The 15453-nt window shown below is 40.1% G+C and overlaps 1 protein-coding gene across 1 annotated transcript; it reads right to left on the bottom strand.

Annotated features, from left to right (window-relative positions):
- Nucleotides 1-847: 847 nt before the first annotated feature.
- Nucleotides 848-14959, bottom strand: ric8b (RIC8 guanine nucleotide exchange factor B). Its single transcript, XM_036584984.1, has 10 exons — nucleotides 14706-14959; nucleotides 13272-13319; nucleotides 11959-12576; nucleotides 10257-10351; nucleotides 8141-8291; nucleotides 7934-8029; nucleotides 7625-7769; nucleotides 7115-7259; nucleotides 6890-7009; nucleotides 848-2393 (listed from the first exon to the last, which is right to left on the bottom strand). The coding sequence occupies exons 1-10, from the start codon at nucleotides 14787-14789 to the stop codon at nucleotides 2282-2284; spliced, it is 1614 nt and encodes a 537-aa protein (XP_036440877.1). The 5' UTR covers nucleotides 14790-14959; the 3' UTR covers nucleotides 848-2281.
- Between the last annotated feature and the right edge of the window lie 494 nt (nucleotides 14960-15453).

The raw sequence follows: 15453 nt of genomic DNA, 5'->3' as shown, positions 1-15453 counted from the left end.
GTGCTTAGTGATTTTTGGAGTGATTTGAAGGTTGATGTTTTCAATTAAATTTAGTGTTCCAGAGGCATCAGAATATTATGGAGCAAATGTTAGATAAAACAAATCCTATAATTCAAAAGTAGTGAAGCTAGAAAAACTCAACTGTTCAACCAATATCAGCTACTCAGACTGCAGCTTTACTGCCAAGGTCACTTAACCACCACGTTTCACAAAGCTTGTTTGGTTTTTTGTGCATTTTTGGTATTTTGGTGAAGTTGTCAGTCTTATGTCAGTTTAGTGCACAGCATTGTTAGCTTATTTTGGTTCATTAAGGACCTCGTAATTAAGATGATCTGGCAGTGTTTTTAGGAGATTGTCTGTCTGTGTCGCAAAACAGCTTTGGAACATTTTAGTTTACCACAGCACATGAGAGGCTGATAGAGAAAACCAGCTTACACACGGAGTTCCTAATATGGGCATAATGCTGCCTACAGAGGTCTATGTTCTTCCTGAGGTGTATATCAACATTCTAGGCTGCCACTCTCACCTGAGTGTTTTTGAGTCGGTTTTGCATTCTCTTGTGAAAGGCAGAGCAGAGATTTTCTTCCATTTGTCTGGAAGAGTTTAGCATTAGAGTGAGAGGTTAAACCCTGTATCATGTTTGTGAATGCATCGTTCATGTTCATATTCAAGGAATAAGGAAAGAATAATGAACCCAACGAAGTTCATATTTTACAAACTCACACAAATATTCAAATAACACTTTTGTTTGAACCTCATGCGTTGCCGAACTGCTAGAGACTGCAGAAGCTTCTTTATATGAAAAGCAGCATTTTGATGCACAAATGTCATTCATAGACTCATCACAGAGGGGAAAGGTTTAGCATTTATGATAGTCAAGACACAAAAGATGCATCTAAAAAAAACTCAGTTGAGTTCAAAGTAATAGTAGAGATACACTGTGGAAACATGATTTTGTTTACATGAAATCCAATTCCAATTAACCATTATAAATAATTTACATCCACAGTTTCTAATATTTACCTCATTATACATGCTGATTTAACAGGGGAAATACCTGTTAGGCGTGTCATGTCAGACAAGACAAATCTGTACTTCTGGCATTTATGTTCTGTAAAGGATTTCAGTTTGTTACTATACTTCAGTCACTTCAGTAGAGTCAAAGATTTTCTAGTCTTAGTTTTCAAAGTAACATGTTTTTCTGCATTGTGACAAACAGTAAGGAAATTCAGCATGTTTGTTGGTAAGACAATCCATGCTTTATGTGAAGACAAATCATTTTGATAAAAGCAGCCATTTGTTGTAAGATTAAAATAAGAATATTACATAAAGAGGCACGTATGTACAGTGCAAATGATGATTCAAAGATGAGAAAAAAAAATGGTACAAATGGATAAATGTTCAGTGGAGTGTCAAGAGTAGTGAACCTCTCAGTTCTAATCTAATTTATGTGGACATGAAAAAAAGCACATTGTGCATAAAAAAGTGATTCCAAAGAAAAAGGACTTTAGTACAAATATCAGTCTACAGTAAGGCCAGAGAAATGAACATGTTTAACAGATTTGAACAGATCTGCATAGAGCTTCACTGTTTTCAGAAAAAAAAAACACAATCCCATTGTTTGACCACTGCTCTTTAAAGAAATGAGGCTTCTGAAGAAATGAGCTAAGCATCCCAATGTCTGTGGATGAAATGCCTCTCAGCAGAACTTCAGACATCTATTAAACAAGTATTCATGTTTGTATGGCCTGAGTAAGGCAGTCAGTATTTTTGTACATTAAGTGATCATCACTTCATGGCTTTTCTTACCTTGACACACAAAAAAACCTGTTTATTCTTCATAGTTTTCCAAACCCAATATTGATGGAGTAACAGTAAAATTACACTCCAGGCAAAATATTATAGACTGTACTTTATCCGTGTATTTAAAGCCACATTATTTTAAGCCACACTGGATTTATAGGAGGCATTCACCTGAACCGAACTGATAGCTCATCCTCAATAAGCTAAACTGGCATCTAACATTTTAGTGTACCTTGAGTAAAAAAAGGAATGATTACAAAAGGTGAGCCGAACCTGTGACTGACCCTCTGTGTTTAGTGTGCACATGCAGGACATACTAAAACATAAAAGAATACTGCAGGAGGGCAGCCTGCCTCTGCCTCTGTGTGGACCTTTTATGAAGTGAGACTGATGTGGATTATATCAGACTCTTTTAGTGGCTTTGCCCTGAGGGGCAGCGGGGACCCTGCAGTGTCTGAGTGAGCAAGACTGGCTCATGCTAATCTGAGTCAGACTCACTGCTGTCTGCAACACTGCACTGGCGGACAGCCTCTTCAAGGGGTGCTAGTGAGCCATCTTTCCTCACACCCATTGGCCTGATCAACTGCTGTCTGTGGGGAGAGAGAAAAGAGCAGTCAGTAATTTTATCGGATCTACAAAGATGACTATAATTGATCAGCTTTCCTTTCTATATCTACAAAAGAAGGTATCCAAATATTTGTGTGTAAAGAGGCGTGCCGAGTATAGTGCTGGGCGATATTGTTGAAACTTACATCACAGTATTTTCTGAATACCTCACAGCATTAGACGATATTTAACTTTGCATTAATAAAGTTAATGAACCCATGCTTCCTCACACTCTGCTAAAAGAAAGTCTTTCAAACAGGACATGGCTAGTTTTGATTGGATTGTTTTATTCTGTTCTACTAAAAATTACACTACAGGGAATCTTGAAGTGCTGTAAACATCTAGACAAAAATACACGTCCAGGGGAAAAAAAAAAACAACTTACTATTTAGTGTTTATATATTTTAAATAGGGATGTACTGATGTGGGAATTCTGGGCCGATGCCACTATCGAATATTTTTCTTAATCATATCTCCTGATACCAATATATAAACATTTATAAAATGTAGAAACTGGGAATACATCCTCCTGGATTAACATTACAGAGTAATAACATTTACTTCATTTTTATCTAAAATGAATACAATGCATACATTAGCTCAGCATCACCTAAATGCTCTGCTCTACCAAAGTACAATACATACGTATTACATATCCTTTCGAAATATTAGTCAAATCTAAACTTCTGTCAGACAATATTTTTAAGCAGTTATCTGCTGATACTGATGTGATTCTGACATCATCATACATCGCTGTTTTTAACAATAACAATACTCACATTTTCATCTACAATATAATTTTTGATTCTGAGGTCAAGATTCGTTTTCCTTATTCTGATGTTGAACATGTCTTGACTCTACAGAGCTCTAATTATATAAATAGGCTACAACAGATTTAATTATTTCTATAAAAATATAAATATTAAATTTTATTATATATTATATAAATATTTCTGCAAAAGACAGTCAATGACAGATGCTCAGTAGGAAATGAAGGGCGCACTGGCGACGCAATTTCGAAGTGTGGCTGTACAGTTGTACGCAGTTACTTACAAATGTACAGTTGTAAGTTTGAGCCCCATCAAATTACATATTTTATTGACTTTATAAGTTAACACATCTTTTATAGAGAGTACGCTTCTGTACATTTTATTTATTTTATATAACTGCTGTTCATTTGCTGAATTTAACATATTTGGGGAACAATAATGTGCTCATTTTTTATTTTATTTATTTCCCCAATATTAAACTCAGCAAGAGATCTTGCATTAAAATGTGCAGAAAACTGCCATATATAAATGCCACATTTACTGTATTGGATGGGGCAAATTTTTTTTTTAACTTAGAAAATCACATCAACAAATCACAACTTTTTTTCCTATTTTTTACCCTTAATAAACCCTTAATTTTAAAGTGTTATTTAAATTTAATGCATTCAGCAAATGACACCCCTTGCAATTAAAAAAAAGTTTGTTAGTGTCAACCCCACTAAATCTAAGAATTAATCAAATTAATCAGACCGTTTATGTGCCAACTATGTCAAATGAATCAAATCAATGTGTGCAAATAATCTGATACCAGACAATCTGTGAAACAACCGTAACAACTAGCTGCTTAGTGTAATCATCAGTTTGATGCATTTGTTGTCCTCACGTCTCATCAATGTGGTTTTTCAGGCCACCAATTTGTCACCACAATCCACCTGCTCTTTGAAAGAAACTCATTGTGCCAGCCATTGTAGTAGCATTCAGGTCCTTCCTCTAAAGAGGCCTGTTGATGTGTAGGACATCTTTCTTTCCCTTTACATCCGGCCACATAAGAGCCCTTGGAATCACGGCCCCAAAGACAGCCCTTCAAACACACTCCCTGAACCCAGCCCTGGCCCTCCCTTCCCCCTGCTCTGCAGTTTAATTACAGGATCAGTACTCATTCTAATCTCTTCAAAGCCACGGCTACTCCTCCACGCTAATCCAATTATATCTGCACTGTGTGTCACCAGCGCACCCCAAGATGATTCATCAGAGCGTTATCCAATCAAAGCAAAGCCTAAGATGATTTATCAGAACATTATCCAATCAAAGCTTACAAAAAATCTCCAATTTGCACTCATTTGCAGGTCTCACAATTACCTTGTAATTCGAGGTTCCTCCAAAAAATATGGGTGAATCTGAGTTACACAGAGTCGAGGACAACAAAAGTGATGTCAAGAAACAGAAGTTGCACTCAGTTTCTGAACTTGGTCCCATAAAGTGCCAAAAACACTTTAATGTACAAAACAGTGCACAGAAACAAGCAACAAAAACACAATACTGTCAGTGTATTTCCAGGTGTGCTACTAAATAAAATGCCCACATAGAAACTCATGAAAAATACTTGGTTTATCATCTCATATTTCAGCTGCAAGGACTTCAAAAACACCTGTGTGTTCAGAGGAAGCTTTGTCATCTAGGTTGTATAGTAAGTAGCTGACACTCAGCCTTAAAAAAATTTAAAAAAAGTTTGAGAGCTGCAGTAAGTAGTTGCCCTCAAAGCTGTGCTTTGAGCCAAAAACCAAATTTAGGCATGCAGTTTTTTGGCCAAATCTTTGCTATACATATTTTACATTTTTTTGATTCTGATATTTTGCAGCTTAATTAGGACTAGGAAGTGAGTGGTACAGTTTGAAACTTTAACTGTGTTTACATACTACATTATTAAAAAGTGCCACACTATTAAAAAAATTCAAATTCAGTTAAATTCAGTTTTATATGATATGGGCTCCTTAAATGCAGTACATCAGCTTCAGTGCTGCTCTACAGTGCCAGATTAATACAGCTGTCCAACATCAAAAATGATAAGCCGTCATAAGCACACCAACTAATTAGTTCCAAAGATGATGAAGTAGTGAACAGAAGTATGACCGCAAGTGAGAGAGAGTGTGTGTGTATATGTGTGTGTCGGCGGTAGGTCAGAGTCAGAGCTAATTGGCCCGAGTCAACCAGGATGGGGTGAGGTGGGGGGGCATTCTTGCTGAGATTTGAGGTGTCTCCTGAGCAGCCATACTGGGCGCACTGGTGACTGTCCCCCCTGCCTTCACTACACCACCTCCATCCTGATGGAGAGAATAGGTAGATGGGGGAAAAAAAAAATTCTAAAGGGAGGAATCTGCCTCTCGTGGGCACACGTTGCTCATTACGACTCTATAGCTCGACAATAACAATGATGTCCTCTTGTGTTTGCAAACTTATTTACCACTCTCAAGAACCCACATACATACACACCAAAGCCACACTAATTGAGCCTGTGTCTCTGTGCACTTCTTTTCTTGGGACAATGCTTTGCACCGCCACTGAATACAGCAGTATGTGTATAAAAAGAGGCACGTATATCTATTAAAAAAAGAAAAAACTGAATGCAGAGTACAAAGGACTGTGAGCTTGCGACCCCACTGTGTGTGCCAATTAGCTGGTAATTAATGCAGCAGGGCTGAGGTGGCAGGCTGGTGTGCCGGCGACTTGCATTGACTCCTGTTGAATGCTGCGTCGCAGAGGAAGGCCAGCTGTAAATGAGGCAGAGGCAGGCAGCGGGAGATTCCTGCCTTAATGAAGCGGTTGGTAAGGAACGCGTTCAGAGCAACGCCACATCCCCTCACGCTGCTACCTCAGTAGTGTTTGCTGTCACTTGTTGACAGAAAGGTCAACATGAACGCAGCCTGCCGTTACTGAAATCTCTGAGGGAAGCAAAGCTGAATGGGATACACATACTCTTACTCTAGTACGCTCTTGGAACATACACTATATGTCCAAAAGTTTGTAGACACTTGCTCATCTAACATTTTTTCTGAACTCAAGAATATTATTGGGAGTTTGCTCCCCTTTGCTGAAGTAACAGCCTCTAGTCCTCTGAGAAGGCTTTACACTAGATGTTGGAACATTGCTGCGAGGACTTTGCAGTTTTCAACCACAACAGCACTAGTGAGGTCAGGTACCGACGTTAGATGATTATTTCTGGATCAAAAACACCACTCCAACTCATCCCAAAGGTATTGGCTGGTGCTCCACCTCTCCAGAGATCACAGGTCCACTGCTTCACAGCTCAGGCTGGGGGAATTTATACGACTCTACCGCAACGTTTGGCATCAGGCATGGTGATCTTACGCTCATGTGCAGCTGCTCCAGGGCTTCCATTGTACATAGAGACATGACGTGGTCTTAAACTCCTGCGAAATCTAACCTGACACCTCTGACTTTTAAATTACTGTTTCCAGTTTTACAGAGCGGCTTGTAGCAGCGCACAGACACCATATTTTTAGTGTGTTTTTCCATCCTGACTCACTACTGCTTTAAAGTAGCAGAATCCACTAATTAGAAGCAGTGTCTGAATACTCTGCATATCTTTACAAACTGTGCTCAAATATAAAAGGGCAATTTAAATGTTTTGCAATAGCTGTACTGGTGCACACTGTTAGATAAAAATCACACTTTCACATTTGCTATCTCACCGTGACAACTCGCCAATCATGTTTGCAAGTTTCTGAGCTTCATATTCCTTCTGTTCCTCAGTCATGTCTTCAATAGGGTTTGGCATTGGCTCTTCTATGTGGCCTGTGATCGGGTTTACGCTGAAAGAGACAAGCATGAGGAAACCACTGTGAGAAAAAAACAAACCATCTACATTTCTAAAGCAAAAATATGTAACAAAAATACATATATACACACACACTTACAATGGTTTTGCTGCCTTGTACTCTTCAGTGTCTGAATCCTCATCAGCAGAGTACTCGGTCTCTCCTCTGCCCCCAGCCAGCAGGCCCCGAGCCACCAACAGTCCTGCAGCATTGCCGTAACCCGTGTACTTCAATAGGCTATCCACTGCAGAACATTTAGAAAAAAAGATGGCAAAGAAACAAACTCAGCAAGTACAACACCCTGTAAAAGATCATAAAATCTGCCCTCTGACCACCATTTAACAAGATAACAAGAAAAAAAAAAACATGAGAAATAACTCACATGCACAACAATTCCTCATGCCTGTGACATAGTGACATCAAGTCAGGGATGTTCAACTCTGATTCTGGAGTGCTGGTGTCTAACACAGTTAGGTAATTCCTCTAATTAAACACACCCACTAAACCTGGCAATTAAGTGATGAGTTAGAGTGTTTGAGCAGGAAAATCACCAAACTGTGCTGAACACTGTCTGGAGTTGAACAACCCTGCATCAAGACAAACACTTACCGCTTTCCTTGCAGAGGACGAAAAGAAACTCTGCAGCCCCTTGTTTTACTCCCATGTCTACATGAGTCATGAGGCGCACCAGTTTGTTCCGGACTGTAGTGCCCACTTCAGGCCTCACTTTCACATCTTTTAGAGGTGGCAAAACCTGCGCATTAGCCACTTTCAATTAGAATTCAACAGAATTTAATAAAATGAAAGAAATGAAAAAATAAATAAATAAATAAAACATAACACAACCTGATCTAGCAGAGTGCTACCCAGGCTTACTTGTAGGCAACAGGATGTTACACAGGAGAGTGTGAACTGTACCTTTGCCTTGAGGTATCTGCGGATCTCCCTGTGGTATCTGGAGCCCTCCGTCATCAGGCTCAGCACTGGCGTCAGGCCCTCTTTATAGTTGGACCCCTGAGAGTGCAGAAAAAAATACTGCACCTCTACAAACAGCAAGGACGATGGTGTTGAAGAGGGCTAGCTCATTTATCAAATTCAGGTATCTTATCTGTTCTTTTTCCATACCTTGTCTATTCTTTTCTCCATGAAGTCAACAAGCACCTGCACAGCATCCATGTTCTTTCCACCATATTTCTCAAGTCCTCCCTGTAAAGGCACGTCAATCAGGACATCCAAGCAGCATACAGGAAGATTGCTCAGGAGGTTTATGGCATGACTGGGAGAGATTATTGAACAAAACAACACTTAGTACTTTTGACATTAACACAGTATTCTTTAAACAATTACAATACAAGCATTATTTGAAAGGGTGTGTTTTTCAAGGTTGTAAAAAGTTATTTACATTTGGTCACTGTATAAAAGCTGACTCACTGCTTCTTTTTATGATACTGAGAATTAATGCAACCCTAAATTAATAATTTACACCATTAAAAAACATTAAATAATGCATTAATAATTTTGTTATTATAGGAGTGCCCCTACACCGTTCCACTCATTAAGAATGTGAAGATTTATGAATATACAAACTGTGAAATCATGCAAATTGAAAATGTCCCTATGCATCTCGCTTTCCAAACACTAGTCCTTCCCCAACTACTCTGTACCCTGTGCTTTTACATTTGGTGAATGGGCAAAAAGCAACATTGGGGAATACAACCCTCTGAACAGATTGAGCAGAGGGCTGTGATGTGTGAAGCTATCAGCATGCTAAACTACTGCTTCCTGTAACTCAATTACATTACTAACTTGGCCAGGATGCTAACTCCACACACCATATATGACAGTTTATTGGATAGATGGGGAATTTAAATTTGACACAGCCACGATTCTAAATACCACCATCATGTATCCAGTTTAGCAAACTCCAGGGTTGAAACATCTTAAACATAAAGCTAAATTTAAACTTGCTCTGATTGAGACAGGCAACAACAGCTATCTTTCTCCAGGTTTTCTCTGAGCTTTAAATAATAATAGAAAATATCTGGTTTTATACATAATTATTGACAGTGAAAATCTGGAGGTCAGACATTTGGTTGGATGAAAATGATGCAGGGAAGGGTAATTTTAACCAAATGGAACTCTAAGATTATTTACTTAGGTAGCTAGTTCGCTAGTGAGATTGAGCAAGCCAACCTTCTAGCTTGTGGACGACAGATGCATTCTGAAAATTATAAAAGCATAAAAAGTAAGCTTCTTTGTTACCTTAAAACAAACAAGAAACTGCCCCAGATATAATTGGTTTACTTATATATTGTCCTGTTTTTAACCATTTTCCACAATTCACTCAATAAAGTTTGGTATGTTTTATCTGTGACACAGAATATGGCTTTTACCGATAGAAAATGTTTATAAAGCAGAACTGCATAAATATCAGGACTTGTAGGCTAGTTAGGTTGGACAGAGCTAATATCAGCATCGGCCGATGCTTAAGGATCAGGTATCGGTACTGGAAGGATAAAAGTGGTATTGGTGCATGCGTCCTGCCCATTTTACAAAGTCAGACGAGAGAGAAGAACTCTGTTCCCGGGCCTATTTGAATAACAAAAGCCAAGCTACTAGTGCCCAAGTCTACTTCAGCACATTCAGTGTGCTTTGTTAAAGGGGCAGAATATAGTCAGCCGGGTCGGAGAGTGGTAGAATGCATTGTGCGTTTGTGTCAAGACAGCAAGACATTCCAGAGGTGTGAAAGGGCTGGCGACTGAGCCATGGGGCACACAATGAGTCAAACCCACATAAACAGGATGGGAGGGGGTTCAAAATGCACTGGCTTCTTTGCTACGGGGCAAAGGGGTGTGCCATTAATCACTTAAATGTCGACACCCTTCACTCACATTCGAAGCTCTGGAATTCCTTTTTTCAATATGTCACAAAAATTCTCAACGATCACTTCTAAATATATTTTTATTGTACATGTAATTCCATACATGAAAATTGGTAAGGATTTAGGTATACTGTTATGAATCCTGCTTCCTTCTAATAAAATGTGAACGATCTTTGACAGTAGGGCTAACACTAGAACAAAAAGTGAAATTAGTAGTTCGAGCAGTTTGACAAAAATAAACCCGGTCAACTATTCTCATATATCACATGATGCACTTTAAATCGCAAACTTCTTCAATACAATATAAAATTGCACTCAGAAGTGCCTGAGTTTAAAAAAACAGCCAAGTAGGGTGCTTACCTGTGAGTCTCCTCTGTTTTCTCCTCCGTCTGAGCCCTCAGCATCAAAATATGCCTCATTATGGCTGCAATAAGCCGCAGCTGGTGATAATTATCCTATCGAAAGAAAGACAACAGCACGGTAAGCAAAAAGTCAGATTAAATATAACCTATTTTAAACAGTCTGCAGAGCACTGCATTACACAAGCAGTAAAAGGTAATTTGGGCAGAGAGGGACTGACATATGAAAACAACAAAAAATTGAACTAATTAATAAACTACGCCAGACAAAGAGAGCGGAACAGATTGAGAGTGACTGGTGTCAAGATGATTAAAAATAAGTCCAGAGAAAAAAAACACCTTCTCCTCCTAGCACTGAGCAATACTACACACTGCTGTGAAGTGGGTCACCTTTTTCAAAAAAGGATTTAAACAAATTAATTAATCATGAATAAATAAACAGCTTTCCAATAAGGTCATGAATTGCCTAATCTCACTGCATAGTTAGAAATGACTAGTTTATGTTACATATGTTAAGAAATTTACTACATGATAATATATTTTTCACACACTTTTGGCAAAATAGCATGGACCATAATCTGCATGCAGAGGAGTTGCAGTGAGGCTTTGGACAGATCATTTAACTGATAAGCCTCTTACTGCTGGTTGATTGATAGAAAAGCTCTCCTATCTGCAGTAGGCTGAAACTTTACTCTGCCAGAGGACAGAGTGCACACCCCTCTTCATCAAAAATGTAACACTGCTAAACAGAAAGCAGTCGTTTCAACCTATGCTTTCTTATAAACTAAATATGCTATTGTTTCATCACTGCCAACAAAATGTTATGACTGTTTTATGACTATTTTATACTATTATTTCAACTTGTTTCAGATTTAAATGCTGGTTCATTCACAATCCGAGGTAAACTATATGGCCAAAAGTATGTAGACACCTAATCATCACACACATATGAGCTTGCTATATGTCCCATTCCATTATTATGGGGATTAATATGAAGTTGTCCCTAATATTTCAAGACTTTCCACAAGATTTGAGAGTGTCTGTGGGAATTTGTGCTTATGCAGTCAAAAGAGCATTTGTGAGGACAAGAAGGTGTGGTTCACAATTGACATTCCAGCAAAGCTGTTCACTGGGGCTGATGTCAGGGCTCTGTGCAGACCACTGGAGGTCCCCCACACCAATCAAATCATGTTTTTCTGGAGCTTAATTTGTGCACAGGGGCACAGTTATGCTGAAACAAGAAAGGGTCTGCCCCAAACTGTTACAGCTTTGTGGCTGAGCTGTTGTGACCGCTTTGTGGCTCAGCTGTTGCTGCTTCTAGATACTTGCACAATAATAGCATTACAGTTCACTGGGGCAGATCTAGCAGGTCAGAACTGGAGTAGATCTAGCAGGACATTTCACAAACTGACTTGTGGCAGAGGTAGCAGCCTAGGACAATGCCATGTTTAAAGTCACTGAGGTCTTCAGTATGACCAACTCTGCTGCCAGTGTTTGTCTATATAGATTGCAAGGCTATGTGCTTAATTTTATCCACCTGTTAGCAATAGGTGCAGCTGAAACATCCAAAGTCAATAATTATGAGAGGTGTCCACATACTTTTGGCCATATAGTAGATGTCTAAACGGCTGGTGGGACACATGCATATAGGGGTTAACATACACCAAGCAGCAGCTAGAACATGCAGCCTCAGTCCTGCTCACCTCATCACTGAAGTCTGACATGGTGATATTGAACAGAACTTTGAGGGCTTCCATGACTTGATCACTCTTCTCATTTGGAACAGGTGGGGCCTGGGGGTCAGAAGGTGTGACTTCATACGGCCCCACCCAGCGCACGTCCAGGAGGCGTTCCAGCACTCCAGTGAGCAGCCCCACAGCACCCATTTCTTTGCACACTACCCCGCGGATGTCTGGCCTCAGCGCGGTCAGCAGGAACAGCACACGGAGAGAGAAGAGTCCCACCTCATGGCGCGTGGAGCTGGACGAGCGCAAGTAGGCACAAAGCCCTTGTGCTAACCGCACATCTTCGCCCACCTGCTGTGCTGCCACACTGTTGAACACCACATTGCATAGGCACTTGAGTGCTTCCACCACCACGCGCTCCTCTACTGCTGACTTGGCCTCGTCTAGAGGCTTTACATCAGCATCCGGCACTGGGATCCGGGCCAGTCCCGCCAGCGTGAGGATGCCCTCACTTGTGGCTACAGGCCCCAGCACACGCTTGTCACGGGACAGAATGCGCATAGTCTCCAGACAGGTACTTTGGCATTGTGGCTGGACAGGCCTTCTGACCACAGTGAGCAATCCCTGACACAGCTTCTGCAGGGGGGGGACAAAGTGTGACAGTTACGCATCAAACTGATAACTTGCCAAACCCAAACAGCTTATGCAATTAAAGCTGCAACAATTAGTCAATAAAAACTGGTTAGTTGACCACTATGTTGATTATGGGAAAAAAAGAATTTAAAAGTTAACCCTAAACCAAATGCTGCATGATGTATGTATGACTGAAATCGACAAAGGAATCAGCAGATTTATAATCCAAGCACGCAATCAGCAATTACTGTTTTTATTTGGTTAATCTGTACAGCAATTTTATGACGTAAATAAGGTGAGCCAGGAAAGTGCACTCATGCTGTATTTGAATACTGCTGCTACATCTATACCAAAACAAAAAGAAATCAGAATTAGACCTAAAAAATCATGATCAGTTGTTCCCTAATTGAAAGCACTCTGTAATGTTTTATAATGTTCATATGACACACATGACCATCTTTACGACAGATTGCAGTACACTGGCTTGTTGTTTCACTGCACCACAAAAGAAGAAAATCACTCATCGCACAGACTGAACTTTGAATGAAATCGGTACTATGAAAGAGACAAAAAGAGGAAACAGTAGGAAGTATAACTGTTTAATTAGCTGATTAATCCAATAATAGATTAATTGATGGAAAAAAATCATATGCAGCTCTCATGCAATATACGACATAGTTTGTCAATCTTTTACTCACTATTCGAGCATCCTCTTCTTTACAGTCAAAGGCAAACGTCTTACTGTTCTGGAAGACAACAAGAACAAAGTCTCAAACAATGGAAAACAGTACGGCACAGACACTCTTCTATTTTACATCATGTAAAATCTGTTCATTCAAGCAACTGTGGAACACTCTCACATGGGTCCCTTGACTAAGACCAGCATGTATTCTCATAGTAATAGAAAAAAGTAAAGGAATTTCTAAAATACATTTGCTAGACAGCCTTGCTATTTGTCAAACTAATAACAATTTAAATGATATGTCCTTAATGACCTTGATTTCTATGAACATCTATCCATCTGATGATGGTGAAAAGCTTAATTTGACTAAGTGCAGTATGGCTACACCTGCCTGTGTCTGCTCACTGAACCCCACTAAACATTAAATGTCCAATTAATAACGCATAGATCAATTTTTCCCCAGGACATTACTGCAATGTGATGAACATTTATATAGTATGCAGTATGCATTTTAAAGCAGCACAACCCCAATGCCACTTTACATTCATGAAGGCCAAGTATACGGCACGATCATGGACAGGCCTGGGATGTTCTTTATCACATCTAGAGTTTCATCTTAGATCATTTTGACATCCAATGGTAAGGTAATGGAAAGAGCTCAAGTTGGCTTATGCTATGCTGGGGGTCTAAATCTGGTGACCTTAGTGCTATGCACAAGGCAAACCCTTGAGTCAAATGGCCTGTGTTGGAAGTGTTAACGCTAGAGTAGGGAAATGTGAATGTCTTTGAGCAGCTGAGATCCCACTGCCATACAAGGAACAAGATCTTACAAGGGTTAGATTATCCAACTGAAAGCTGAAAGGATGGCCCCTCTCCAGAAAAATGAATTTACATGTCAACTCAATGAAAAAAGCATGTCAAACACAGCCACTCAAATGGCAGTGGACACTCGTGTAATAACAGGTTTGGCAGGCTGCTTCAGGAAGAGACTGTTGTTGCACTTGCAGGGGAGTAAAGAAATACATTTAACGTGAAATGGCACTTCTCTCTAACGTGAAATGGCCCTTATGGCTCTTCTCATATCTAAACACAGCTGCAAACTGAACTAACCTACTGCTGCAATTACAGTTAGCAAAGAAGTTAACAAGTTAGCGAGCTAATTTGATAAAGCTAGGGACGAAACCAAGCAAACGTTAGCTAGCTAGATAGCTAACGCTGTGTGTAAGCTATCGTGCAATGATTAGGACAAAAATGCGAATTCTCTTTCGGATTTTGTCCGGACCTCAGCACCTGCAGCGTTCAGAGTTAGAGCGGCACATTTCCACTGGCGACGCCTCTGTTTTGCTAACGCTGCTAAGCGCCGAGCCTCAGTCTGTCATCATGAGTCAGTTTAAAGCTAAGTTAGCAGCGCTGAGCTCGCGGGTTAGCAGCATCCATGAACCTAACCTACCTCTCTGTTGTATTCACGCAAACGTCTCTCAGTTTCCTCCTCGTTTCCACTTTCAATCTGTGTTAAAATGTCACTCAGCTCCATGTTTGGGTAGTGAACGGCTCAGCCCAGCAGGTGAAAGTCTAACGTAATCTCCAGCAGATGTTTTTCCCTGTCTTTGGCTTCTAAACCGCTAATATAGGTTTCAACTTTTAACCAAGAAGCGTCACGGTCAGTAGCACTGCGTCAGAGCGCTCCACTGTATACCCTCAGGAGATTCAGGCTGCGTTGGAATTACGCAGAAGCAGACTAAACTCAACACTTTTAACTGATATCAGATTTCAGATTCTTTTGTGTTTGCCCTATTACCAGACCACAAGCTGTTTACCCTGCTGCAGGGCCTGATATATTAATACCACTGCAGACAGCTTCACAAGAACATGGCTAATTCTCAAATGGCTCCTTACTCCCTATATAGAGCACTACATGCACTGATCAGCAATAACATTAAACCATCTCCTTATTTCTAAACTCAATGCCCATTTTATCAGCTTCACTTACCATACAGGTGCACTTTGTAGCTCTACAATTTCAGACTACAGCCCATCTGATTCTCGGCATACTTTGTTAGACCCCCTTTCATCCTGGTCTTCACTGGTCAGGACCCCACACCTTGCCAGAAAAAACAGCATAGACCAGCATGCCTCCTCACCAGCAAAACCAGCATATGTTGTATTTTGGATGCTGGTATGCTTGTCAGCAGCAATGT

The sequence above is a fragment of the Colossoma macropomum genome, unplaced genomic scaffold (genome assembly GCF_904425465.1).
Source record: "Colossoma macropomum unplaced genomic scaffold, Colossoma_macropomum, whole genome shotgun sequence".
Classification (NCBI taxonomy): Eukaryota; Metazoa; Chordata; class Actinopteri; order Characiformes; family Serrasalmidae; genus Colossoma; species Colossoma macropomum.
Note: the sequence above shows the minus strand (reverse complement) of the source record. Positions and strands in the feature narration are given on the sequence as shown.